Source organism: Haliotis asinina, chromosome 1 (genome assembly GCF_037392515.1).
Source record: "Haliotis asinina isolate JCU_RB_2024 chromosome 1, JCU_Hal_asi_v2, whole genome shotgun sequence".
Taxonomy (NCBI): Eukaryota; Metazoa; Mollusca; class Gastropoda; order Lepetellida; family Haliotidae; genus Haliotis; species Haliotis asinina.
In genome coordinates, this window is record NC_090280.1 from 28,110,524 (window position 1) to 28,137,736 (window position 27,213).

The 27,213-nt window shown below is 42.7% G+C and overlaps 1 protein-coding gene across 2 annotated transcripts; it reads left to right on the plus strand.

Moving 5' to 3' along the window:
* Positions 1–361: 361 nt before the first annotated feature.
* Positions 362–26,942, plus strand: LOC137278089 (uncharacterized). Of its 2 annotated transcripts, XM_067810195.1 has the most exons (6): positions 362–470; positions 18,676–18,723; positions 21,384–21,586; positions 22,353–22,586; positions 24,134–24,361; positions 25,070–26,942. In XM_067810195.1, the coding sequence occupies exons 3-6, from the start codon at positions 21,399–21,401 to the stop codon at positions 25,467–25,469; spliced, it is 1,050 nt and encodes a 349-aa protein (XP_067666296.1). In that variant the 5' UTR covers positions 362–470; positions 18,676–18,723; positions 21,384–21,398; the 3' UTR covers positions 25,470–26,942. The 2 variants fall into 2 exon arrangements, with proteins under 2 accessions (XP_067666296.1, XP_067666287.1); XM_067810186.1 differs by lacking the exon at positions 362–470 and having other exon boundaries at positions 18,676–18,771.
* Positions 26,943–27,213: the final 271 nt, after the last annotated feature.

A 27,213-nucleotide genomic window follows, 5' to 3' on the forward strand; every position in this document is an offset into this window, starting at 1 on the left:
CCCTTTGCCCCTTTTTCTGGTCTTGTCGCCAGCGGAAATGACATCCTGAAGTATTTAAGGTTAAATAACATTGCATTTATTCATGTGGAGAGCAGGTTCAAATTGAAATCCCAGTGTTGTTGGAAGATGTTAAATAGTAGAGGCACTCTTTAGAGACTACGCGGTAATACTGCTCTTGACAACTACCCTGCAGCGAGGTGTACTCAGGGGCGATAACTCTGTCTTATCTCTTCCCGGGATCAACTGTGTCTGTGAGGTTATAATCCTGTTATCAGATCACCTATCTAGCCAATCGGGAGTCACTAGATACCCGGCCCCCCCGCGGGTAGCTCCTGGTAGATACAATGTAGCAATATTTACCACACATACACCCTACGTACCCCCACCAGCGTGAACGATACCGTCCTTAGTAACGTGTGTCCGTCTTCAAACAACCACGTCAGGGTGAAAGACGTCAGTTTAATTAGCAGGTACGTTCAACGACCTATTGCTTTTATGTGTCCGAAACATTCGGTATTTATTATGTACATTTATTGCATGTGTGATCCAGCTGAACCAGCAAACTAACTCTCCATTGGGGATCAGATATTCAGTACACAATGCCTATTATTATTTTATCATTTACATTTGTCATTCTCTTTCATTGTCTTTGATGTTATGTTAGTTGAATGTTTTCCATATCTATGTTTGACTGATCCATTTTAGCGATAAAAATTCAAGCATTTGGGGTGAAGGTAATTGGTAACTGCACTCACTGTCGGATCCCGTTATCGGGAGATTTCTTGAATGTACGGATATCACGAACCTTCTTCCTCGGAGTGTAAGAAATGTTTTGTGAAACTACGAAGCAATATGCGCACACGTTTCTAAGATCTTGGAAAGGCAAGGTCGTTCTAGTTTATTCTTCCTATTTTCAACGTCAGATATTACAGGTGTAAGGCGTTAGTTTTCTCTCTTGGGGGATATTACATTTTCTTCTGGTTGAAAGCATGATTATGTTGACTGTCCTTGACTTGAACTGATTTGCACAAGATCCCATGACATCAACTGATCTGTACGTAATGCCTTGACATCAGCTGATCTGTACGTAATGCCTTGACATCAACTGATCTGTACGTAATTCCTTGACGTTAATTGATTTGTACACGATTCCTTTAAGAACTGATCTGTACGTGACTCCTTGACATCAACTGATCTGTACGTCATACCTTGACATCAACCAATCTGTGCGTGATTCCTTGACATCAACTGATTTGCACAAGATCCTCTAAGAACTAATCTGTACTTGGTACCTTGACAAAAACTGATTAGTACATCATATCACGCAACCAACATATTTTCACAATGTTCCTTGTCCGATTTGTACAAGGTTCCAATACAATACCAACACAATTTACTACCCAACAGTGGCACCTCCAAATACAGGTTTGTAAACATCCACACGCTCACTTAAAAGATAACTTCCACTCAGGCTTTGACTACTTATTGTCTGAGAAAATTTACAAACACGATCTGTCAGACTGTATTTCCTGTTTGATGGCACGAGAATAAACACCATGTTAACATAAAGTCCCTCTTTCACGTTGAGCGCTAACCTCACAAAGCCTAATAACGTGGCTTGTTGACAGGGTGCTGGTCTGACAGCACGTCTTTGACTTGTAAATCACAATCAGTTTTCAAAATATTTACGTTGTATCTTGGAAAATTACCCCGATCACTTCGTCCTTTCCTTTTCACTTCATTTACAGAAGTACAGATAGTTTCAAGGAGATCTGTAACCTACAATTTGGCCCAACATGAATTAAAGGATGTTTGAATATAGAGCTAAATTAGATGTTGCCATGGCTGAAGGGAATCAGATAAATCTAATCTGTAAAATAAGCGAGGCCAAACTTACGCGATGAAAGTGGATTTTCGATTGGGCGATATGGGCTGAGAGTTGGTGTCTGTTGTTGGGCGTTAAGCTGAGAGACATTGGTTAAAATTGTGCACGTGTGGATTTATTTGTGTCTGTCTGTTATTATTACACTTAAAGATGTAGAGTGTTTATTAGTGTCTGTCAGTGGCACTTAGAGATACATAGCGTTGTTTAGTGTCTGTCGGTGCACAGGCAAATTGTGGTGCAAATGGGGTTGCGCAGCATAGAGAATATGACAAGAGAGCAAAGGCTGGTAACGTATTTCCCTCCGTTAGGATCGAAATATATTTTTCATGTCAAAATAACCATCAAAGGTACACTCCCATTTCCTCACTTAGTTGTGCTCACAGATTTATGCTTTATTCAACATTATAACTCGTGGTATTCAGATCGTTCTTCGCCTCCACTACCCCTGCCAACTTCCGGTTGAACAAAGTGACGAAAGAAGAATAAGCAAAAAAAAATAAATAAAAAGTTAGATAAATAAAAGAAATACCATATTGCCTAGTTTTATCACGAACCTGTTGGGGTTTATTTGTCTGATCTGTCGTCGCTATTGTTAGAATTTTCTTAACCTTTTTTCACATAAAAAAACTTCTGGCGTAATGGGCGAATGAAGCAGGGGAAGTAACTGTAAGTATTCCATATGGAAAAATGGAACTTCGTTTAATGTCAGATATCTCATTCTTTGTAGAGTCAATGGAAGCTTGCAGATCTCATTTACAGCTAGAGATAAGAGCAACTAACCTTTTCTCTGTGTTTTGAACAATCTCCTCCATCATGTTGGCCGACGTACGTGTTGACCTCGCCGACTCGGACATTGATTGTTGGTTCAGAATTCGACAGATATCGGGGATGAAATATATAGAGCACAGTGGTTGTGAAGACTTTCGAAATAACTAATAAGCAACGTGTGGACGCTTTGAGAATAGATTTAGGAGTTGAAACTTAGCCGAATCATCCGTGGGTTTGAAGAGCCCGTCAAGCACACGTCCTGGTCGTATTCATCCACAACCGGAAGTCCTGTGTCTGTAAATGATGTGTGAGATAAGGGACAACCCCTGGTGACAGGAAGTGGGTGTTAGATCGAGACAAGGAGAGATCCCGGATGACTGAAAGTGGGTGCTAGATCGAGAAACAATGGGTTATCCCGATTTCCTATACGTTGGCGTGTCGGATAATAAAGAGTGTGTAAGATTCTACGTCGGGAGAAAGGAGGCATCTGTAGGTGGGCTGTGTGTTAACAGCTTAGGGGTGTTCCAGGAGGGGAGCAGTGGGGTAACCAGGTGGTTTAAGCCTCGTGCTTATCATGATGACCCGGGTTCTATACCCCACATGGGTATAATGAAGCCCATTTCTGGATTTCCCCGCTTGATGTGCTGGAATATTGCTAAAAGCGGCGTAAAACCATACTCACTCACTCACCCACTACAGAGCCGATTTTTGGCGGACGCTGCTCCAGGACATAATGTTACCTATCATTACATTTTTTTGGCGACTGATTATCATTTCCTTACGTCATTTCTAGCTCACCATACACAATGCACGTTTGACAATTCATGGACCGAAACAAATATGCGCTTATCACGACAGACAACAGATAATATCAATATTATTATTCAATGCTTTCGTATCGAATATCATTTACCAGGATCCCCCTTCTCTTAACCTTTAACATTTCTGAGCGCAAGGATTAAATACATGTATATTCCTTCCAAACACGGCACCGCTCGTTGTAATAGCGCTTGTCAACCACACAGGTATGACATGGCATAGTCGGGCACACCGATGATTAATGTAGATCCTGGGTGTACGGAAATACAGACCGATGATTAATGTAGATCCAGCGTGTAGGGAAATACTTCGAATCCCTGTTTGTATATGTTTTATGGGTCGGCCATCACCTGCTCATCTGTGAGGGTAATGGATACATTAATGACTTTGGTGGGCGAGATGTGTGGATTGCTCAAGGTGTTGATGAGGGTAGGTTCGACAGGAGTGAGCATGTATGTGATTGAGTGTGTGTATACATATATATGTGTATACATGTATGAATATCTGGATGTACATATGTGTATATAATATGTATATACTCAGTGTGTGTGTGTGTGTGTGTGTGCGCGCATATATGTGTGTGTGTATATATGGATATATGGGTGTAAATGCTTGGCTGGACGTACTGTTTATAAAAAGCACTGTGTGTGTTGGTGTGTGTGTGTATGTGTGTATGTGTATTAATACATATGTAATTGTGTTCTTACTTTGTAGATTCTAAATTTACGTACATATTCCACTTCACATACATATCTTATCTCCTCATGCACACATACACACACACACACATACATACGTGCGCGCGTGTGATTGTGTGCACATGTCTGATTGTGTGCGCACGTGTGTGTATGTTTGCACGCATATACATCTGGGCATGCGCCTCCGTGCGCTCGCGCGAGCATGTGTGTGTGCTCATGTGTGTGAGTGCATGCCTGCACACGAGTGCGTTTGGTTCAGTTAAGCAGATGTTTTACCGCTTGGCCTCATGTGCCGTATATTTGGCAGGAACTCAATGGCGGGGTCCACACGATTAGTCACGGCTGGTGACTGTGCGACAGTTGACTGTCAGGTATTCACAGACAAACGAAAGATTGTTACGAATTGATTAAATTTGTGCCACAGGTTAATACCATTAATACCATGGGATCCATCTGTGTTGGGCCATTGCTGACTCGGACACCAGGACAAATCTGTTTCACCCCCACCCCATCCTATCACCCTCGCCCTTAAAACACAGATCATATCAGTCTGCTCTCAGCGAGTTTATCCGACTGATTTAATGGTAGCCTTTACCACACAAACGACAACGATGGTATTTATAAAATATCATGCGGAACGCGAGTGCATGGGGTTGGCCAAATGGTCGTGTGGAGCCAGTGGTGGCGGACTTCTCATGTGATTCTGTGATCGAACTTCAAAAACGCACTAAAAATGGTATTTTTCCTGTTGTTCCCATCACATCCACCTGGCACACTGTCAGGTAGCTGAAATGCTTCAGTGACTTTATCTGCCTTTCAGTGTCTTTCTGTGACTTCATGTGACTACAAACTACAATGTTTAGATCAGACAGAAATAGCGAGACTTACCCAATCAATAAATATCACATATATATGATTTGTGCTCTGTGGAAAATACAGTGAGTGATTGTTGATTTACGCCGCCTTTAGCAATATTCCAACAATATCTCGAGGCACACCAGTAATGGGCTTCACTCATGGTATCCATGTGGGGAATAGAAACCAGGTCTTCGGCATGACGAGCGAACGATTAGACCACTAGGCTACTCCACCGCCCATATGCACATGGCCAGTGAGGGTTGCTGGGACACTTTCTGACATCTAGTCTCTATGCCCAGTGTGAGTTGTTGGGACACATTCTAACTTGGAATCGCTATGACCAGTGAGGGTTGCTGGGACTCACCCATCAACCACTGGTTTATCGACCAGTTCGGAAAATGAATAAAATGGAATCGCTTCGACTGTGGTTGAAATTTTAAGTTATTTGGTTGTTTTGTTTAAAAACTCACTAGGCAATATTCAAGCTATATGGCGGTGATCTTTAAATAATCGCATCTAGTCCAGACAGTCCAGTGATGCCTGAGCATCGATCTACGTAACTGGGATACGACTGACCTCCTGACCCCTGATGTATATTTTTCAAAAAAAAAAGAAAAGCATAGTCCAGAAATCTGTATTTTCAAACATGCATAACTCGTCCACAAATAGACTTACAAAATACATGAAATTTTGCATCAGAGTAATAAAAAAGAAATGTCTATACAACCAAATGGATAATTTACAATACGGAGACGTTGAGCGTTGTGGTGACGACGTAGCACGGGTCCAACGTCGGGTCTCCTGGCTCTTAGTCCAGTCTCTCACAACCTGTTCCTAATAGTTTGACCAGATATCTTCCAAAGTCAAGGCACCGTAGCTACTGCACTCTCACAAGTGGCAGTACGATCGCGCAAATGTAATACCCGGATTTGCAGATGTTGGCCCTATCAGTGGTGACTTGAGGTCTGCCTCTACGGGGATGGTCATTTGTTACGCCCGTTTGGTTGTAACGGGCAGCCAGCCGTGATGTCGTAATCAGATTAAGATACAGAGACCGAGCAATAGAAGATTTGTAATCTCCAGCGTGCTTCTTTCTAAGGCAATGTTCGGGGTGGCAGCGCCAAGACGTGAGGTAGCGATTTGACCTTGAAACGCCTTCAAAACGAATGCCAATTTCCGATAGTAATCTGGATTTGTATATCCAGACAGTGCATGATCTTTGCTGTACAGTTTCAACTGGAGGGTGTTTTCTCTTGATTGCGGTGATGCAATTTTAATCCTTGTCAGAAATCGCACCAAATCAACATTTTCAGCGAAAGTCGCCTTTAACTTGTGTCATCATGTAAAATCATGTTATCAACACTTTTGTTACATATTTTGATGATTGTTTGGACACAAGTGGTAATTATTAGATTTTTGAAAATACAAAATTCATATGCGTTTCTTTTTGTGCATAGTATATAAAGTGCAGCCTGTCTGTGATAAATTACACAGACACATGAAATCTGTATGTGTCGTTAAGCGATGATTAATTGGCAGTTGGTTTATACAAAGTGACAATAATCAGTGCAATGTTCAATATAGGAGATCTACCACATATTGTGTTGCACTGCACCTGGCCAGATTCCTTAATCGCTTAATCTGGGCTCGATATGCTGTTGTTGTAAAACATGTGCTGCATATTAAATATCGACTCTGAAAAGATACCCAGATAGTTACTAACTGTTGCATTATGGATTCATACAAACTGAACAACAGTGAGTGAGTTTGTTTGGACGCTTCTTTTCAGTAATTTTCCAGAAATGGACTTCATACATTGACCTATGTAGGGAATCAAACCAGGCTTTTCAGCGTGGCGAGCGAACGCTTAAACCGCTAGACTTCCCCACCGGTCCCTGTAAATAACAGGAACAAAACCAGTTGTTATCAGGTCTGGAAAAAATGACTCGCGGAGATATTTTTGGGGTCTGTAAATGATAGCGTGACCAACATGTTGAGCATCGATCTACTCAGCAGGGATGTAAGTCAGCGAACCTGACCACCCTATTCTGTTAGTCACCTCTTACGACAAACATGGGATGCCAAAGACCAGTTCAACCTGAATCTTCGCGGGCACAACGCGCGCAGTGAGTGAAAGGAGTGAGTGAGTGAGTCAGTCAGTCAGTCAGTGAGAAACGCGGAAAAGGTGGACGAAAGACCAGCAAGCACGTGGGGTAATAATGTGTACAAAATGTAAATGTCAGCATTGAAAGATTGGGGGATAAAAACGCAAATAGCAATAACAGTATGCTGTGTTGTAACATTTTATTGTGACCATATCGAGTGTTTTAGCCGTTAGTGATACGTGTTATAGAATGACGTTGTAGAGAGGTGTATGACAGCGGTGAGCTACAGACATAGAAAGAACATGCTAATACAGAGTATTGTCCCACAACGAAGTATGAGCGTGACGGCGCTATGACTTTACCACGGATCACTACCATATACTATACAAGAAAAAAAGAGAAAAACACCCTCAAGTCTAAGTACGCGACAGCTACAAGTGGTATGGGGAGCAATTTACACTAAATGAAAACCAAGCCTGTGACACCCCATTTGACAGAACTGATAATGATATACACGACTGCTATTCTAATAATAATGACTATTGCGCATAATAAAATAACAGTAATAACTACTACTGCTGCCGCTACCACTACTACTACTACCACTACTACTACTACCACTACTACCACCACTACGACTACTACTACTACTACTGCTGCTGCTGCTGCTGCTGCCGCCGCCGCCGCCGCCGCTGCTGCTGCTACTACTACTACTACTACTGCTGCTACTACTACTCCTCCTACTCCTGCTACTACTACTACTACTACTACTGCTGCTGCTGCTACTACTACTACATTCTACTACTACTACTACTACTACTACTACTGCTGCTGCTGCTGCTGCTGCTGCTGCTGCTACTACTACTACTACTACTACTACTACTGCTGCTGCTGCTGCTGCTGCTGCTACTACTACTACTACTACTACTACTACTGCTGCTGCTGCTGCTGCTGCTACTACTACTACTACTACTACTACTACTGCTGCTGCTGCTGCTACTACTGCTGCTACTACTGCTGCTACTACATTCTACTACTACTACTGCTGCTGCTACTACTACTTCTACTACTTCTGCTGCTGCTACTACTACTACTTCTGCTGCTACTACTACTACCACTGCTGCTGCTGCTGATGCTAATGCTACTACTACTACCACTACCACTACTACTACTGCTACTGCTACTGCTGCTGCGTCTACTACTGCTACTACTACTACTACCATTACCACTACTACTACTGCTACTACTACTGCTGCTGCGTCTACTACTGCTACTACTACTACTACCACTACCACTACTACTACTGCTACTGCTACTGCTGCTGCGTCTACTACTGCTACTACTACTACTACCATTACCACTACTACTACTGCTACTACTACTGCTGCTGCGTCTACTACTGCTACTACTACTACTACCACTACCACTACTACTACTGCTACTGCTACTGCTGCTGCGTCTACTACTGCTACTACTACTACTACTACCATTACCACTACTACTACTGCTACTACTACTGCTGCTGCGTCTACTACTGCTACTACTACTACTACCACTACTACTACTACTACTGCTGCTGCTGCTGCTACTACTACTACTACTGCTGCTGTTGCTGCTGCTACTACTACTACTAATGATACCACCCAAATGCAAGGCAACTATGCTTGTCGTAAGAGGCGACTAAAGGGATCGGGTGGTCAGGCTCGCTGACTTAGTTGACACATGTCATCGGTTCCCATTTCCGCAGATCGATGATCATGTTGTTGATCACTAAAGCGTCCGGTCCAGACTCGATTGTATATACAGACCGCCGTCATATTGCAGGAATGTCGCTGAAAGGGGGGGGGGGGGCACAAAACTAAATTCACTCACTTACTCACTCACTACTACTACTGCCGCTACTACTGCTGCTCTTACTAGTACTGCTACTACCACTACTGCTGCTGCTGCTGCTACTACTACTACAAATACGACTGCTACTGCTCCTACTACCTCTACTGTTTGCTGCTACTACTACTTCTACTACTGCGCTAATATTAGAACAAACACACATAAACTACTTCTACTGCCGCCACTGTTACAACTACAACAACGTCGGCAACGGTAACAACACGTGAACTGTTGCTACTGATACCGTCGATACTGGCTGTGGATTCTGTGATCCTCACAAGGGCTCACACAGATTACCAGCGTGTAGCTAGGATGCGCTCGAGGAGCCCATTACAACTTTCACCTCCCACTTACTTTTTCCCTCGCAAAACCCATTTACTTTTGCAGGCTAAGTCTTCCTATAATCCCACTGACAAGATACAACATTTATTTGAATATTTGGTGAAACGTGGATTCCACTTAAAGCTCCGAGATGACGGACTGTCACATGATACCTAGAGATCACTTTGACCTCGATCATCCAGCCTGTTAACTGTAGCTGCTCATTACATTTGAAACTGAGGTCAGGTGAAATGTATGGAGGCAAAGTCCACAGACATTTCCCGACACCTACATAATTCTTACATCCACGTACGAAATAGTTACTTCATCTGTAGTATCATAATGATAATAATCTACTGATAAAATTGTAGGATCTACTGTCGAATTATCGAATTTGGGGTGACCATATATTATCCAGTAATAGACAAAAGGTCCGTGTCTGGTGAATGTTACCTCTGGTGTTTAATGACTACGTCTTTGTGATCATATTGAAGCAGTCGCATTACATTGATAAAAGTAAAACTTCATTGAACTGCATCATGTTCTGTTATTGTTCTGGGTTTAATATTCATTTGACTTTATGTATTTGTCGCTGACAGTTTGAAAGGAATTCAGTAACTGTCAGAATACAGTGTGCGTACGTGCGTACATGTACATGTGTGTGTGTTGTAAACGGACACCGGGCCGACACATACCAGCTGTCTACGGCTTTTGATTTGACACATCCGGTGGAAAGTGAGTGAGTGAGTGGATTCCTCTCATGATGGGAGCGTGGAGTAACCTAGTGGTTAAAGCGTTCGCTCATCATACCGAAGGCCCGAGTTCGATTCCCCACATGGGCACAATGTGTGAAGCTCATTTCCAGTGTCCCCTGCTATGATATCACTGGAACCTGCTAAAAGCGGCGTAAACTCGATAAAAGAACCCCAAAAGCATCTGGTGATGCCTATTAAGACTGGTTTCTGACCAGCCCTTTCATCGGGCACCTTACTGGACAATCACCTTGCTGGACAATCACCTTGCTGGACAATCGGAACACACATATGGTTACTCTTGCCTGTTGGTAAACCGTATATCCAATACCTGCCCATGTCGACGGATAAGTAATTCCCTCACACTCAATAAACTATACGTACCCGACCACCTGGTATCAACAGTTGTCATTATTATCGACAGTTCGTCACGCTCACACCTCCACAACTGTTGAGGGTCAGGGTGGTTGAGGGGCAGCTCTTGAGTGTCCCCACCTCCCATGTCAAGTCTCTTGGGGTCAGGACGCACACTGTCGCACGTTGATCGCTACTGTATTACGGCAGATAGGCGATAAGTTGTCATGATGTTTGTAAACGTTTGATAATGTCGGGAGAATAAGTACCTGCCTTCGCGTGTGGCGGCTTGCTCAGTGTGCGATATGTACTGGTGGTTTACAGGAGCAGGTCGAGGTTTGAATCCGGTTATCTCTTATACAGTATTTGTAGCTTTGGGAAAGTTTTGTGGGTGAGCATGTTTACTTCTACACCGCTTTTAGCAATATTCCAGCAATGTCAGGGCGGTGACACCAGAAATGGGTTTCACACGTTGTACCCATGTGGGGAATCGAGCCCAGGGCCTAAGTTTTCGAAGCTGTCTCAGCGCTAACATAGTCTTAAGTGTCATACATTAACATTAGCTTACGACTATCTTAGCGCTTTGAGAGCTTCATAAATCTAGGCCCAGGTCTCCAGTGTGACGAGCGACGAGGGACCACCGCTAGACCACCCCACCGCCCCTTGGGGAAGTAGATGGGTTTTAGATTGTACTGTTCCTAACATTGTGGCAAAGACACGCGAATACTGCTCCAGATGTGTTCATTTCCAGATAATTGACGTCACAAACGAACGCGTCACAGTGTTATGTCGGCTGACTCGACCTGGTGCAATTTTGTTATTACTCGCCCGTGTAAGATACCGCAATATTTTTACGACAATATTACACTGTCGTGATACAGCTAGACGTATGACGTCATGATGGTTCCAATTATGACGTCACAATACTAATACCACTATCACAACGGCGTTAGATCTTGCTTGACTCGTGAAAAGCTGAGCGTCATTACACTGTCCCCAGTTTCTATCAAGTTGTTGGAGAGAAGTAAACAGAATATTAAACTTGCTTCCGTGAAATATCATTTTATTAAACTCGTGAAAGAGATGATACCAATTTGCTTTCTGTCGTATGATTTCCAATAGATATCTTTTAATAAGGATGCCATTACGCTGAACGTTTAGTACGCGTGCGTGCATGGAGTCACACAAACATCTTGGATTCAAATCTTGTGGTAAAACATTGCACATTGCAATTATACATAAGCAGATATTCGTGCGTCCATCACTAACGTACAACATGCGAACCTGACCATTACGACAAACATAGTTGTGCCTATTGCCCATGTGAAAAATAATTAATGACATCAGTATGAAGGTATTTAAAGGATCATAATATTAACTGTTAGATACTAAAATATTGATAATTGGTATGGGTCTTCGACTTTTTGTTTTGATTGTATATGATTAGATATGCTTAAGTGAACCTGCCATGCGGTTTTAAGATCCCATACGGACGTTTTCCCAAATTTCAATTACTCGATGGAATATATTGTATATATTGGAAATCATATTTTGATTCCACCTACTGGGTAGATTAGAGAAACTTCTAGTGATTGCAGTTAGTTCATGGCTTAGACAAAAGAGAAGTTTCGATAGGCATTTAAGGCTTACTATCCGACAACATCTGTGTTGCCCATTCTTTTTTTATGCTTACGTTATATTTTACGAAGACGAATCCAGAGGTCTAAAATGCCTATGGTACACTCTGAGAACGCACCAACCTGTGCTATCCGGACATAATCGCTACACGATAAAACTATTTTTCATGCCTCACAGAATTTACAATTTGATATGGCATTGTTTGTTGCCGCATACTTTTGCGTTAGTGAAACAATTTTAAACTTGATGTATAGCGTTATTATAGCAAAGGGTTTGCGGATGGAGAAACAATATGGTCCAGACACTGTGAGACAATTAAGGTCACAAGCAGTGCAATAATATTTTAATTATGTAGTGCCAAAATATATTTTACAGTCGTGAGCTGAATAGACTGAAGAAATTACGAGTTGCTGCGTGTGGCATATTTGGCTGCGCTCCAAGAGAGATAAAACGCCATTCTACGGGACAGCTAGGAACACGTGCGCGGACATCGCCATTTGTTCACCACTGAACCTTTGAATATATCGAATGAAGCATCTCACAAGATTTGCCAACACAGACAAGGCGTCACTGATACTGGTTGCGAGAGCGAGTGCAGTTTAATAAGACGCGTTACTGCTCTCTGTGTCAGGCTGTTTTAGTGATAAGAATAATAAGGTCATGTGACCCTTGATGTCAAGCGTACTAAAAGGTGTGAAAATAAAACGAACCAAGCAATTTACATAATGGAACATAGGATCATCTTGCTTGTGCAGAGGTAACATGGACATGTATGAACCGTTCATATGCACACCCCTGAGATTCAGTATGATACATAGATATCTAAAATGTGTAAACATTTGCAAAATGTGAAAATTTACATGTGCTTCCACGCCTCAGTAAATGTTTCCAGTCCGAGTAAACGTAGAACGAAATCGGAAATTTCTGGACCCACTGACATTCACTGGAATGCATTGGAAATACGGTGTGATCATATATTTATTGGGGCATCTCAATTCGTTTGTAATTCATGTTTGGAACTACCTGGCAATCCGAGCATAGCATACCTATGAACGAGGTGCTTGTACATAGGAAAATGTACGATGAGCATATGTTTCGAAAGGTTTAGATTTGTATGAAATATATGCCCGAATTTGGGAAAATCCGGTCATAGGCGCGTATTTCCTACTGTATTTACGTTTATTTCAATGGTGTACTATCCGTTGTTTTTGGTCCTGTGTACTGGATGGTAGAAGTGGTGAGTGTTTGTGTCTGTCGGGTATAAGTGGAGATTGTTTGTGCCAGGTGGGGATTGGAGATCGCTTGTCTGTGTCAGGGGGTAGATGGGGTGGGGTGGAGGTGAAGGCTAAGTGGTATGTGTGTGTGTGCGTGTGCGTGTGCGTGTGTGTGTGTGTGTGTGTGTGTGTGTGTGTGTGTGTGTGTGTGTGTGTGTGTGTGTGTGTGTGAGTGACGAACGGGGGAAGAGGTGTGGTCACTACTTTAAGCTAAACCCAATGTTATGTTTCCTGCTACTACTACCATTAATCCACGAATGAGTGAGTGAGTGGGCTGAAGCTTTACGTCACATCGGAATTGTTATAGCTACTCAGTTGAGTTGAGTTGGGTTTTACGTCACTTCATCCATATTTTAACGATGCCCACTGATGTACTAGTTCTAATGATTAGCCTTGCTGCTAGTCTGATTAAACGATGCATTGTTTGTTTGGCGAAACTTAACTGAACTGGATCATCAGTTCGGTAACTAATAACATCAACCACATGTATGTCTTTGCTAGATTCGTCCAGCTGCACACATCCGTTACCTGGACCACAGGCAAACTGTGGCCCAAATGAGGTTGCGCAGCATAGAGAATATGACAACTCTTCCTATATGCGAGCGAAGCGAGCAAAGGTTGGCAGCGTACTTCCCTCGCTTGGGATCGAAAAATACTTTTCTTGTCAAACTAAAATATCGTCACCATCAAAGCTACACTCCCATTTCTTCAGTGGGCTGTGCTCTCACATCTCGAATCCCATGGTTGTGCTCTCAGTTTTCCTACACCTTGTTTTATAATTACTCACGTGAAATATGTTTTATTTAGCATTTTAAGCGCCACACGTGGTACTCAGATCATTCTTCGCCTCCTTTACCAGCTTCCGGTTGAACGAAGTAAAGGAACAAGAATAAGCAGAACTGAAAAAGAAATACCATTTTGCCGAATTTTATCATGAACCTGTTGGAGTTTATTTGTTGTATCTGTCACTATAAGTATTCCATATGGAATAATACCCTCCTGTTCCTTCACTCCGTTGAACCGGAAGCTGGAAGGGGGAATGGAGGCGAAGAACGGTCTGATGTACCAGGTGTTGCGCTTAAAATGTTCAGTGAAGAATATTTCACGTGAGTAATTGTTCAACATGGGGTTCGAGATGTGAGAGCACAACCCACTGAAGAAATGGGTGTATACCTTTGATGGTGGCGATATTTTATTTTGAAATGAAAAATATTTTTGGAACCGAAGCGAGGAAAGTACGTTGCCAACCTTTGCCCGCTTCGCTCGCATGTAAGAAGTCTGGTCATTTTCTCTATGCTGCGTCACCCATTTGCGCTACAGTTTGCCTGTGTCTGGACTTGCACTCACTATGTTGTATCACAAATCAACAACACAATGCTCTTGAAAATCAATCAACTGTGGTAGATGAAAAGCTAACTTTTGTTCTCACCTGTACACAACGATCTTAACGCTAAAGTGATCGTAACTCCCATTCCTTAACACAGACTTACGACAGTCAAAGTTCCGAAGCTGCTCTGTGCGCTCTGGTATCTTACCGAGTAATACGGGCACCTGTTGTGTGTAAACCAGCCTGAGTATATGTGGGCTGTGAAGTAGACTACACGCACGCACGCACGCACGCACGCACGCACGACATTTGAGGATTGAAGATCGCTTGGATACCTTGTTACACTATCAGTATCGCAAATTATACAAGTAATGGTAATACTCCCTGGATATTAGAGACATAGCGTGCTTGTGTGAATGTAAGTACGTATGTGCGTATGTGAACGCGTGTCTGTGGGGACTGGGGTTAGGTAGGGTGGGGTTGGGTTGATGATTGTAGGGGGAATGGGGGGTGGGGGTGGAATTGTAGGGTCACTCATTTTGTTTTTGGGAGAGGGGGGTTGTGTGGTGTTAGTGGGGTGGTGTCATCACCTGTGTGCATCCTGGATGCATTTACATTTCCATAAAAATCATCAATACGCAACCCACTCGTCCCCACCCCACCCCAGCCATATGTTATGAACGCTCCCATAGAGACGGACCAATGAGACCTGAAGCTACCATTTGACCCTATCAGATAAGGTTTAGAGTTACTTGCCAGTACGTATTATTTGCCCTCCTTATAAATAATTCGTCTGTGTTTGAAAAATATGTCAATATAATTGATTGAAAACCCAAACCCTCACAGTAATTACGTCTCTTGAGGGTTTTATTTGCTAACGTTTTCCTGCTGACTAGTTTTGAATAGGTTTCAACAGGCAGGCGCTACGTGTGGTTTATTGTGGAGCAGATTAGATCTCTTGAAGCAGCCAGGCGTGTTGGATTACCACGTTACAATACACGCCATGTAATACCATAGAGTTAGATTCCACATCAACTACCCTGATACCAACACGGGTTGGGTTTGCTTGTCGCAGAAATATTTATGGATTACGGTATTATAAGCAATGGCTATTTATTGTAACTGACAAAGAACTCACGGTGTCTGACAGAAATTTTGTGAATTACGCATTGATAAGATCTGTCAATCGGGCTTTTAACTTTATCCTGCAGAATTAATCGTCTTCATAAATACGGTGTAATATTCAGAATAGCAAGGGCGCTGGTATCTAAAGTCACTGGTGTCATCGGCTGGGGATAAACGCTTGCGTAAACTACCCCTTAAAAATTCATTCCTCCATTCATTCCTTCATTCATTCATTCATTCATTCATTCGTGTATAATTTATTCATTTTCATTCATTTGTTTATGTTGCCAACAACAACAAAAACAGGAAAAAACTACAAAACCAACTACAACGAAATAACACACCAACCAGATTGATACGTCAAGTATTATTATTCAGATATCTTTGTCTGAACGTCAGGGAGGGAGTCCGAACCATTTCAGGTCGCGTCCTGATTTCAGCAATAAAGGCTAGTTGGTTTGTTCACTAATACACACAATTTGTTACCTAACATATACACAGCGTTAAATACACTGCTGATAACAAACCTCAGTCAGTCTTCAGGAAGAGGGATCGGGTGGTAAGGCTACCTGACGTGGTTGACACGTGTCATTCCAGTTCTGTAGATCGATGCTCACACAGTTGATCACTGGATTGTCTGGTCCAGATTCGATTATTTACAGACGCCTCAATATATCTGGAATATTGCTGAGTGCCGGGTTAAACAAGAAACCAACCAACTCTTCATACAACTAAAGCAGAGCATTACATATGCCCATTATCATTATTGTATTGTTGTATTGCATTTTTGTATTGTATCATTGCATTGTATTACGGTATTGTATTGTGGTATTGTTATTATTAACCTTTTACATAAATAAGTAAATATTGGCTGGTCTAACGACTCGAAGTAACAGAACATACGAGGGGGCATCAAAAGGTTCTAATTATCAGTAAGAGGTTGTCAGGGTAGAAGTTGTATTTTGATCTCCTGCCCTTAAGACGTGTTTACATTGTCACCATCCTGGATGACACATTTCTCCCAACAGTTATTGACCTTGTGCAGACCGCCTAAGCAGACCCCCTAATTTCATGGAAAACCAGCACAGTTCAATGGCCTCACTGGCATCGTCATAATGGTGCCCACATCTTGGTTCATCTGTCAGGGACATATGATCGGTTTGAAAATTCCTTTACCATCTCACAACAGTATCATAAGATGGGCTAACTTCACTATAAACAGATTTCGTCTCTTGATTCTGTCGGACAGTGCAACCCTTCAATTGCAAAAACTTGATAGCACTGCACGGCTCAATCTTCTGCAAGCATTGGGGTACTCGTGTTTAGGATCAACTGCTACAAAATTGAATACAGTGAAGTAAGCAGTTTGTGGTCCATTACCTAGGTAAGGATCACTGATATGTCACCTTATAATTTTCAAAATAATTCCTCAATACAGTTATGGCGATAGAATGTGTTTATATCAACTCGTATTTCATCACCATTCAGATTTCGACAATACTACCTTGTGCTTGTCTCGATCAACCTGTAACTGGTTCTTCGCTGGCCAACATAAGCCTGACACCATTGTCCTTGAAATAACAATAGCCAGAGTCACAAATAGCGATTTCGAGTTAAATCGCGACAGAACATGTGAAGAGTCGTGATACAACCTCGTCCTACTCGCTTTGAAGATCCGATATCACATATGTTGAGCAAAGCAACTAGTGGCAGCTAAGCCGTGTTCGCTTAGATGACCCGATACACTATCACACCGGAGACAAGTCGCTGGTGATACGGTTATGGCAAATTGTTTAGACAATCCATACCGAATCTATGCCGAGATTATTGACTTATGTCCTGATTGATCTGTATCAGATGTATGAGTCAGTGATATACAGATCTGAATCTTGAATCTTGAATCTGTATCTTGGATCTTGGTGCAGGTTTTTTGGTAGATACCTGGCAGTGGAGACGGAGGATTATCGTGTCATGTCACTCTGTGAATCTCGCTATTGCCGATGCCGCCATGTTTTGTTTTTCGTTTTGTCTCTGTTTGTTTGTTGTATAACGCCACACTCGGCAATAACCCGTCTTCATCACTTCGGTCTCTAAGTAACCAAGTGTGGACCAGACAATCCGGTGACAGAAATCATGACCATCGATTTTTGCAATTGGGATCCGATGACACATGTCAAAACAAGTCAGCGAGCCTGACCACCTGATCCTGTTAGTCGCCTCTTTCAACAGCCATGGTTTCTAAAGACTGGTCTAGGTAATTTTAACGTCACTTTGAATTTATGTGAGTCGTAAATAGAAAACAGTTAATGATTACATGTATGGAGCGCTTGCAGGATCACACCGCGGCTAAATGTCTGAGAATGGTGAAAGCAGAGTGCTGTAGTAGCTCATGAAAGAATTTTCATAATTTTCATTTTTAATTAATTAAAATATCATTCAGGTGATCCTTTTAACAATCACATAACATTGGAGATATCATCGTCATCATCAGCAGCAACAACACCAGCAGCATCATCAACTCCAGCAGCCGCAGCATCAGCAGCATCAGCAGTATCTCCGTCAGTGTATGGTCTGAAAAGGGTTCGGTGGAATATTTATGGGGCATGTTGTCAAAAGCCCTCACCCCAACCCACTTGGACCTCTTCTCCGAGCAGAAGTGCATCATTTGTGTTTGAAGTTGTGTGAAATAGTCCACAGTTGTCTGCCCTTAAGACCCAGGATGAACACCTACTCAATCACTATACATACTCACTTCACAGGGTATGGAAAGTATATTGTACAGGCATGTACATTTTCAATGTCTGTAATCTCCACCGGTTCTCGGAAGCTGTTTCTAACATTCTGGACTGTTGTTTTGTCAGACTTGTCGCCGTACCACGTGACCCGCCGGGAGACGAGCAGGTAGTCAGGTGAGATCCCGTCCGCTGCGAGACTCTCGTTTGAGGAATATGCCTCAGGTTAATATCTTTCTATCTGGATTGGACACGAACAAGCAGAGGGGCTAATGGTCGTGTGTGCGTGCGTGCGTGTGTGTGTGTATGTGTGTGAGTGTGAGAGTGAGTGTGTCTGTGAGTGTGTGTGGTTGAGAGAGAAAGTGTGTGTGTGCGTGCGTGCGTGTGTGCGTGTGTGCGTGCGTGCGTGCGTGCGTGCGTGCGTGCGTGCGTGTGTGTGTGTTAAATACGGGTGTATTACTCTAAGAGGCCAAACCGAACTGCTACTGCTACTGCTATTACTGCTGGTACTGTTACTGCTACTGCTATTGATGGTACTAGTTCTCTTGATGATACTATTACTTCTACTATTGCTGTTGCTAATACTACTGCTACTACTCTTGCTGTTGCGACTACAGTTACTATTGTTGCTGCTACCTCTACCACTGCTGCTGTTACTACTATTGCTGTTGCTACGACTATTATTATTGTTGCTAATTCTAATACTACTACTATCACAATTGTTGTTGCTCCTCCTCCTCCTCCTACCACCAACACCACCACCACCACCATATAACAACACAAAAATGCTGCACGGACATGTCACGCAATGCCAAACTGTACGTCGCTACATCTTCACCTTGGTATTTCCGTTTGCTTGTTTCTTCAGGAGTAGAAATATATTTTACGGAAAGTTGGACAACATATTATTAAACAGTATCAACATTCTACTGCGCAGCAGTGCCGGGCGGTGGGGTAGCCTAGTGGTTAAAGCGTTCGCTCGTCACGCCGAAGACCCGGGTTCGATTCCCCACATGGGTACAGTGTGTGAAGTCCAGTTTCTGGTGTCCCCCGCCGTGATATTGCTGGAATATTGCTAAAAGCGGAGTAAAACTAAACCCACCCACCCACCTCAGCTGTGCCCGAAAGTAATGAATGCCGTTGTAATTACGTCACATACAGTTAGCTGCATCAACTACAGCATAATGGGATAACATTCGCAGAGACGTTTAAATCATATTTGAACAAAAAAACCAAAAACAACAAACTATTCGCATGGCACCATCATTTTTCTACAGGTAAAGAAACTATTTTTCATGCTCCTTTAAGATATCATGCAAGTGAACGTAATTACGATTTATTTAAAGTTGACTTTAGGTCTGATTCAAAATGTGAATGCGGCTATTTAAATGTTTATCATCTCATGCTTGAGTGTTTCCTCTATGATGAACACAGAACAAAATGGTTTAAACTTTTAAAATTACATGTTCATGATGATGATAAAAAAGTAGGTTTATTATTAAGTGGCAGCAATAACTTATGATATACTAAAAAACATGCAATATTCAAAAGCAGTTCAGCTGTAAATATCAAAGAATGCAGTAAATATTTTCGTTTATGTAAATAACTATCGTTATGTCTTTCTATGTTACAAGAATGTTGTATATCTGTCATGTGGTAAGTACTCGGGGGTGGTTACCTAAGTTGAACAAGCTGTTTCTAAACCATGCATTCACTGAATAAAATATGTTTAAATCAGACAGCTCGTCATTCAGATCAACTAACATGGATAATTGTTGTATGCTCATTATATTTATGAGATCCTCTTAGGTACCGAGACCCGTGAAGGTCCCGGGGTAGAATAGGCCTTCAGCAACCCATGCTTGCCATAAAAGGCGACTCAGCTTGTCGTAAGAGGCGACTAACGGGGTCGGGTGGTCAGGCTCGCTGACTTGCTTGACACATGTCATCGGTTCCCAATTGCGCAGATCGATGCTCATGTTGTTGATCACTGGATTGTCTGGTCCAGACTCGATTATTTACAGACCGCCGCCATATAGCTGTAATATTGGTGAGTGCGGCGTAAAACTAAACTCACTCACTCACTCTTAGGTACCGACACTAATGTACTCATGGAAACAAATAAGGGAACATGTGAAAGTACAGGTGTTCCTTTATTCTTTTCCCGGTTTCTTCACAAGGGGTTTATTGCACTGTGGATGAAACTTTGGAAATAAATAAAGGAACACTCAAACTTTCATGTGTTCAATTATTTGTTTCCATGCGTATATGTTAGCTGGAAAAAAGATCTTATACACACGCATATTAGATGTGGGTGACGAATCACAAAACATTAGTAACCCTTTGTTAAACTGTAGAGTTACAGCAGGCTGTAACGGTAGGGACGATTTATATATCGGGACCATAGTGTAGTTGTGCAGAGACTCTTGTGAAGACAGGACACCCGTCCCTCTGGCTTCCTGCAAACTAGCGTCCTTGTACAGCCGTCAATGTGTCAGGTTGAATATATTTTACGAGCGCTTCGTTTGGGGCTTTATTTGTAGTTTGCTTATGCCAGACAATACAGCTCACACAACGCTCATTTTGCATTATAGCAGTTTATTGCGTGTATGTATAACTCCATGAAAACAAAGTCTGAACATTTTTATTGGTGTAAATACTATTTTTGGTGAATGAATATGCCTGTAAATGCAGAAATAGCATAACAGACTGTGTATACCAGATTTTTTTTATTAGAGTAGACAATGCAGTGACATTGTACAGCGCAGTATCTCAGCGTCATATGTTTCTAAGTGCTGAACAGTTTCTCTGTACCGCTAAAATGGTCTTTATTCCAGGCCCGCATCTCACCGATGGATCGCCTCGCCGCCCCCCGCCGGCAGAAGGTGTTCAACACATCCCTGCTTCCCCTGGGGGACAACCTACCTTACTGGTCAACCCTGTCCTTGGACTCCAAGTTGCCCGTGGCTCCCAGTCCCCGGGGATCGTACACGCTGTTCACAACGGAGATCGGTCAACCCAAGTACATCAACAGACAGAAGTACGTCATCAGTTACCATGAGGTCATAATGAAATTATTTAATCTCCTTGCCACTTGGATCTGTCCGGCAAAAAATATTTTCAGGGTTAAATGATAGTATCCACACCAATGAAATATTCTATCGACTGTCATGGCGCTACGATATTAACGGAACGGGACCGTTGCTAGCTACGCTATTTAGATTCAAGACACTTTGTACACGTTCCTAATTCCGTTGAAAAATAATGCCTGGTATGAAAAATTTAATGTGAAAACGCAAAGAATGTAGTAACCCTAAGGATCCCCCTACACTGCCTCCAGTACTCGGAGGGGCAGTGGAGTTAGCCTAGGTCCGAGTCCCTACATAGGTACAGTGTTTGAAGCCTCTTTCTGGTGTCCCCCGTCGTGATTTTATTGGAATGTTGCTGAAACTCAACGCGCTCAATCACTCCAGGAAGTGGAGGAACAACATGTGGCCTTGGACTTCAAACGTCAGAGCGCTTGTTTTCTTAAATACAAAATGAGTGGAGTCCAATATACTTCGCGCATATGAACCCGCAGATTTCATTTGTCGGAGAATCCTGACTCTGCTGGTTTGGCTCTCGAAACTTTGGGGGTTGTGGGTAGCCTAGTGGTTGAAGCGTTCGCTCGTCAGAGCCGTGTTCGATTCCCCACATGGGCGCAATGTGTGAAGCCATTTCTAGTGTCCCCTGCCGTAATATTGCGGGATATTTTTAAAAGCGGCGTACAACTCATCTCACTCACCCTGGAAACGTCTACATTTCAGGTACGACTTCGACCTGACGGACCCCCTAGGTAATGCCACCCCTGCCGAGTACGACTCCCTACAAGACCCTTTCCTCAAGAACTATTTCCAGAAACCACCGACCAAACGCATTCTGCTGGGCAATGGTCTCATCACCAAGGACTCCAAGATCACGTGCTCTGTGAAGGAGTTCAACGAATACAGGGAATACCTACGTCACAGAAGCGTCACAGATTTTAATCTCAAGAGGCACAGGTTAGTGAGTAGGGTCCGCTAAGGTCGGGGATAAAATAGGCCTTCAGCAACCCATGCTTGTCATAAAAGGCGACTATGCTTGTCGTAAGAGGCGACTAACGGGATCGGGTGGTCATCCTCGCTGTACGATGTCCGTGCAGAAACTAGACTAGACTAGACTAGACTAGACTAGACTAGACTAGACTAGACTAGACTAGACTAGACTAGACTACCCCATCACCCCTCGTGCTACTGATAACTATGGTCAAACGCCGTTGACAATTGCGGTCATTTTCAAGATTCTGGCATACAATCCTCACCAAACCATGTACAAGTTTCAATAACCGAGACAATATCTGTTGTAACCTCCGCCAGCTGCAATAACAGCCCCGACTCTCCTCTTAACTGTAATCAGGTGTTGAATTTGACGTTCTGACGTCCCATTCTTGATCGGGGCCGTGTTCCAATACATCAGGATTTTGAACTGGAGGATATCTTCGACGTGCTCTGTGACTCATAATGTCACAAACACACACTTTGAGAATGAGATATAGACTTCTGGCTGATGTTTTCTGGCCATCGGCTTAGAGTGGATGACACACTCCATTCACTCTGTAATGGCCACCATTCTGAACAGAAATATTTTGCCATCTTTGAGCAGTTGACAGTTGATGAAGACCCATATTTTATCATCATGGAAATCAGTATATTTTCCTAGTTACCGTTCTGTAGGAAGAGAAGATGAATTGCAAGTAGCGCCCGTCTGTGATCGTAGCACCTGTGCGCCCGAGAGTCAAAATTATCCTGCAAACATTATTCTAAATATAAATGGTGATAGGTTATATAAGATTCACAAGAGTTGCGATACCTTTTTCTATGCGAATGTTAGTAGCATTGTTAAAATGGAGGGCACAGCCTAAACAACTGAGCTCGCAAGTTAATAACAGTTGCATATTAGATTAGCAATGTTTGTGCCATTATGATCAAGAACAAAACAAAAACAAATCTAGGACATGCAAAAATGTGGTTACAGCTGGAACTGATAACAAATTATCGACGCCGTCTGGCGACTCTGATATATGTCCAGAGCCACATTTCTCAAAGCGATCGCAGCGCCAAGTTGATCATAACTCCCATGCTTTAACACTGACTTACCACTGTCGTATCGCTAACGATCGCTTTGAGGAACGCGGGTCTTTAATGGTCAAATGTTGTACACGTAAATGTGTATGAAATATATTCTGACTGGACGGCGTCAGGGCCTACTTTCACAAGGCCATCTCATTGCTGATTCTAACTCCCATACCCAGATATACGGGGCAGTGAAGTAGTGTATTGGTTAAAGCGCTCGCTCGCCATGCAGAAGACGCGAGTTCGGTTCCCCAGGTCCTCAATGTGACGTACAGACGCTTACAACGTTAGTCTACGTAACCGCCCCACACTACTGCAAGATCACTGTAGAGGTAGACGTAAATGTCAGAACATCCTTTGCCGTTACAGACAACAAATGTCACAACATCCTTTGCCGTTACAGACAACAAATGTCACAACATCCTTTGCCGTTACAGACAACTGGAGCGTGAAGCTAACAGACGGAGATCTCGCGTGGCCCAGTCCGAGAGTGACCTCTCAGAACGGGATGAAGAGCGTCAGAATGCCATTTTGAAAGCGAGGCTTGACATGTATAACCGGAGTGAGAGCCTCGTTACAAGACTGAAGCGGCGGGAGAGTTTATTGTCGTTCCGGATGGAGGAGAAACGACATAAGCACGTGGCTGACACCGAGAGGCGAATCAGGTGAGTGAGTGAGTGAGTGAGTGAGTGAGTGAGTGAGTGAGTGAGTGAGTGAGTGAGTGAGTGAGTGAGTGAGTGAGTGAGTGAGTGAGTGAGTGAGTGAGTGAGTGAGTGAGTGAGTGAGTGAGTGAGTGAGTGAGTGAAAGATTTCACGTGGAAATATCCATGTAAAGGACCGTTCATGTTTTATGGCTTGTAGGGGTGATGATGAGTGTTATGGGTCTGAATGTATAATGTGAAAAACATCTCCTCCCGCACCCACCCCCGAATCCACCCAAATTATTGTACTCTCTTCTACCCCCACCCCTATCCCCACCCTTGCTCGACATGCATAAGATCAATGAACACCTTTCAGAGCATGTGGTACAAAATTGATGACTCTCCTCTTGAAATCATCACCACCACCACTAACCATATATTATGAACGGTCCCTAATGAAATGTTGACGACCTGTACCATACACGCCTAGTTCTAATGAGTAACTGATGTTATTTTACATACTGAAACAAGTTTTGTTGCTGAAGGGCGAATCTGTACAACAGCCGGGTCTATCTGGGCCACTCCCGTAGAGTAATCTCCTACATGCAGGCGTTCTGATCTACAAGGTGTACCATGGGTTCATTTCATCAAATGATAAGTATCTAGTGATCTTTCACGTTTGCATTTTGACCAGTAGGTGGAGTAATGCGTTTGATTACTGATTGCTCGCAGGGACTCTTGGGAAGAGAGGAAGCGACGTCAGCAGCAAATGCTTGAACGGGAAAACGAGGTCGAAAAGCTGGACTACAACCGGAAACGGGAGCAGCTCGAACGAAGGGAGAGAACTCTTGCCAGACAACGTGAGCAACAGCTCGCCCGCCTAGACAAAATTAAGACCGAGTACCTGAAGAGTAGAGAAAGGAAGTTCGGGAAAATGTCACGGATGAACTCACTTGACAGATCTAACCAACAGAGAGGAACAGAACCACACTTGGACAAGTCCGCCAATCAGAAGGCTGTAAAACCGGAAGAAACCACAGAGAATGTTGACAATAAACAGTCAGGCAAGGAGAAGAATTCTTCGGAAAGAGAAGAAAATGATAAGCCGAAGGAGGAAGTGAATCAAGAATGAAGGTGATCAGATTTGAGACAGACTGTTCATCGAAATATAAAAGAGGAAAATATATCATGACAAGGGTAGATAAAAATAAACAAACCAGTTGCGTTGTCGAGTTACAATGACGGGATCATGATAACGCTCTTATTATAAATTTGATCCAGACGCATTCCGTTGAAAATTAATTGTTTCCACTATATGTTGATATATTAAACGAAAAATGTCATTCTTAACCAAACTCAGTGACTGGGAGCCATTAGACTGGGAGCTTTAATCTTCTTTCACGGCCATTGTGTAAGAGCTTTTCAATCCATCACGTGTATTTTGGTATTTTTGACGACGTTTGACAAGCATTTGTTCCTGAGATCACAACCGTGGGTAGCAGTTATGGTTGCTGGTATGGACTTAGTACTTGTAGGTTTTCAAAACTACTGGTTTTAGAAAGAACCGTGTCTACAGACACATGGTTTTGGAAGTGGAATTTTCTGCTGAGATTCGAAGAAACTTTGACACGATTCACAACACAATTGCTGAATCCTCTTTTCAAACATATTTCGAAATCCCACATCTATTTCTCGTTTTGTAACTTTGGCATGCTAAACTCATGTAAAATGGAACATGCATATATAGTGATTTGGGATAATGTTCCGGAAGGCAACGTAAATATTTCGAAAGTGTTTTGGGGTTGCAAGTCACAAATCAAACACTTTTCGTACGTATTGCCAGATATTCAGGTACTAGTATACACTTTCTTTTATACTCAAGTTTATTGTGAAAAAGAAGTCATGGTTTTAGGTTTGTTAAAACGCACCGTTAAGGCCGCGTCGTTTTGAAGTTATTTCAGCATTCTTCCTCGCATCTGTTTTAACATCAGAAGCACACAGTTGTTGAGGTAGAGCGCGCCAGCTGACATAATGTTAGAATAAGCTGTCAATCCAGTACGACTTTGTAGTAATAGTACTGATAGTAAAACACTTATTTGTAGGGTAGTATATATGTTTATGGTATTGTACATAGTACTACTAGTGTTTATGTTTTTTCGTAAATCAGGGTCCCGATCCGCAAAGCGTACTATAAACGTATGCCTATGGTATATTATAGACTTACCACACGGCGTCACGTTTTGTGCAGATCCAGGATTTTGGAGAATCATGAAGTCCAAATGAAGGTTTGGGGGAAATGCTCCTCTAGGAAATTCTTTCGTGTGAGAGTTGGGGTTGGGGTCCGTCTCTGACTTTACGAACGCTTTACGGCTCGGGACCCAAGCTGTGTATAGCTCGGGGATATGGCGAATGCGATAAGTGTGTATTGTATCTATATCAATCTTCAACCCTCTATTGCCGTATAGCTGTGTTATACCACGATCTTGTCGTTATTCCATCCCGGCGGCACCTGCAGCTGAACCAGTGTGATGGAGAAACTGTTCCACGTGTCTGGTAACCTGATTGTTGTGCATGGAGACAATGGAATAAAAGAGCAGTATCAGCTGACTTGCAAGTTTTGTATCTGACCGATCCGTAATACAACATAACTTCATAAACATTGAATAAGGATCTGCTGAGTACATCCAGCGTATTGTGTGTAACTCGTCCAACCCACGCTTGTACGTTGGAAGTCATCAAGAAACAACCCCGTTTCTTTTTATGATAAGTGCGACAACTTGTGTATGCTATGAAAACCAAGTTCCGCCTAATGAAATGTAACTGTATCACATTTTATTCGGATTAAAACATCAAAACGGTGTAGTTTGGAAGAAATT

What these genes read in the sequence shown, in the direction of transcription:
- LOC137278089 (XM_067810186.1), top strand. An exon ending in AAGTACATCAACAGACAGAA is followed by an intron (nt 21,587 to 22,352) that starts GTACGTCATCAG and finishes TCTACATTTCAG; the next exon opens with GTACGACTTCGACCTGACGG. An exon ending in GACACCGAGAGGCGAATCAG is followed by an intron (nt 24,362 to 25,069) that starts GTGAGTGAGTGA and finishes GATTGCTCGCAG; the next exon opens with GGACTCTTGGGAAGAGAGGA.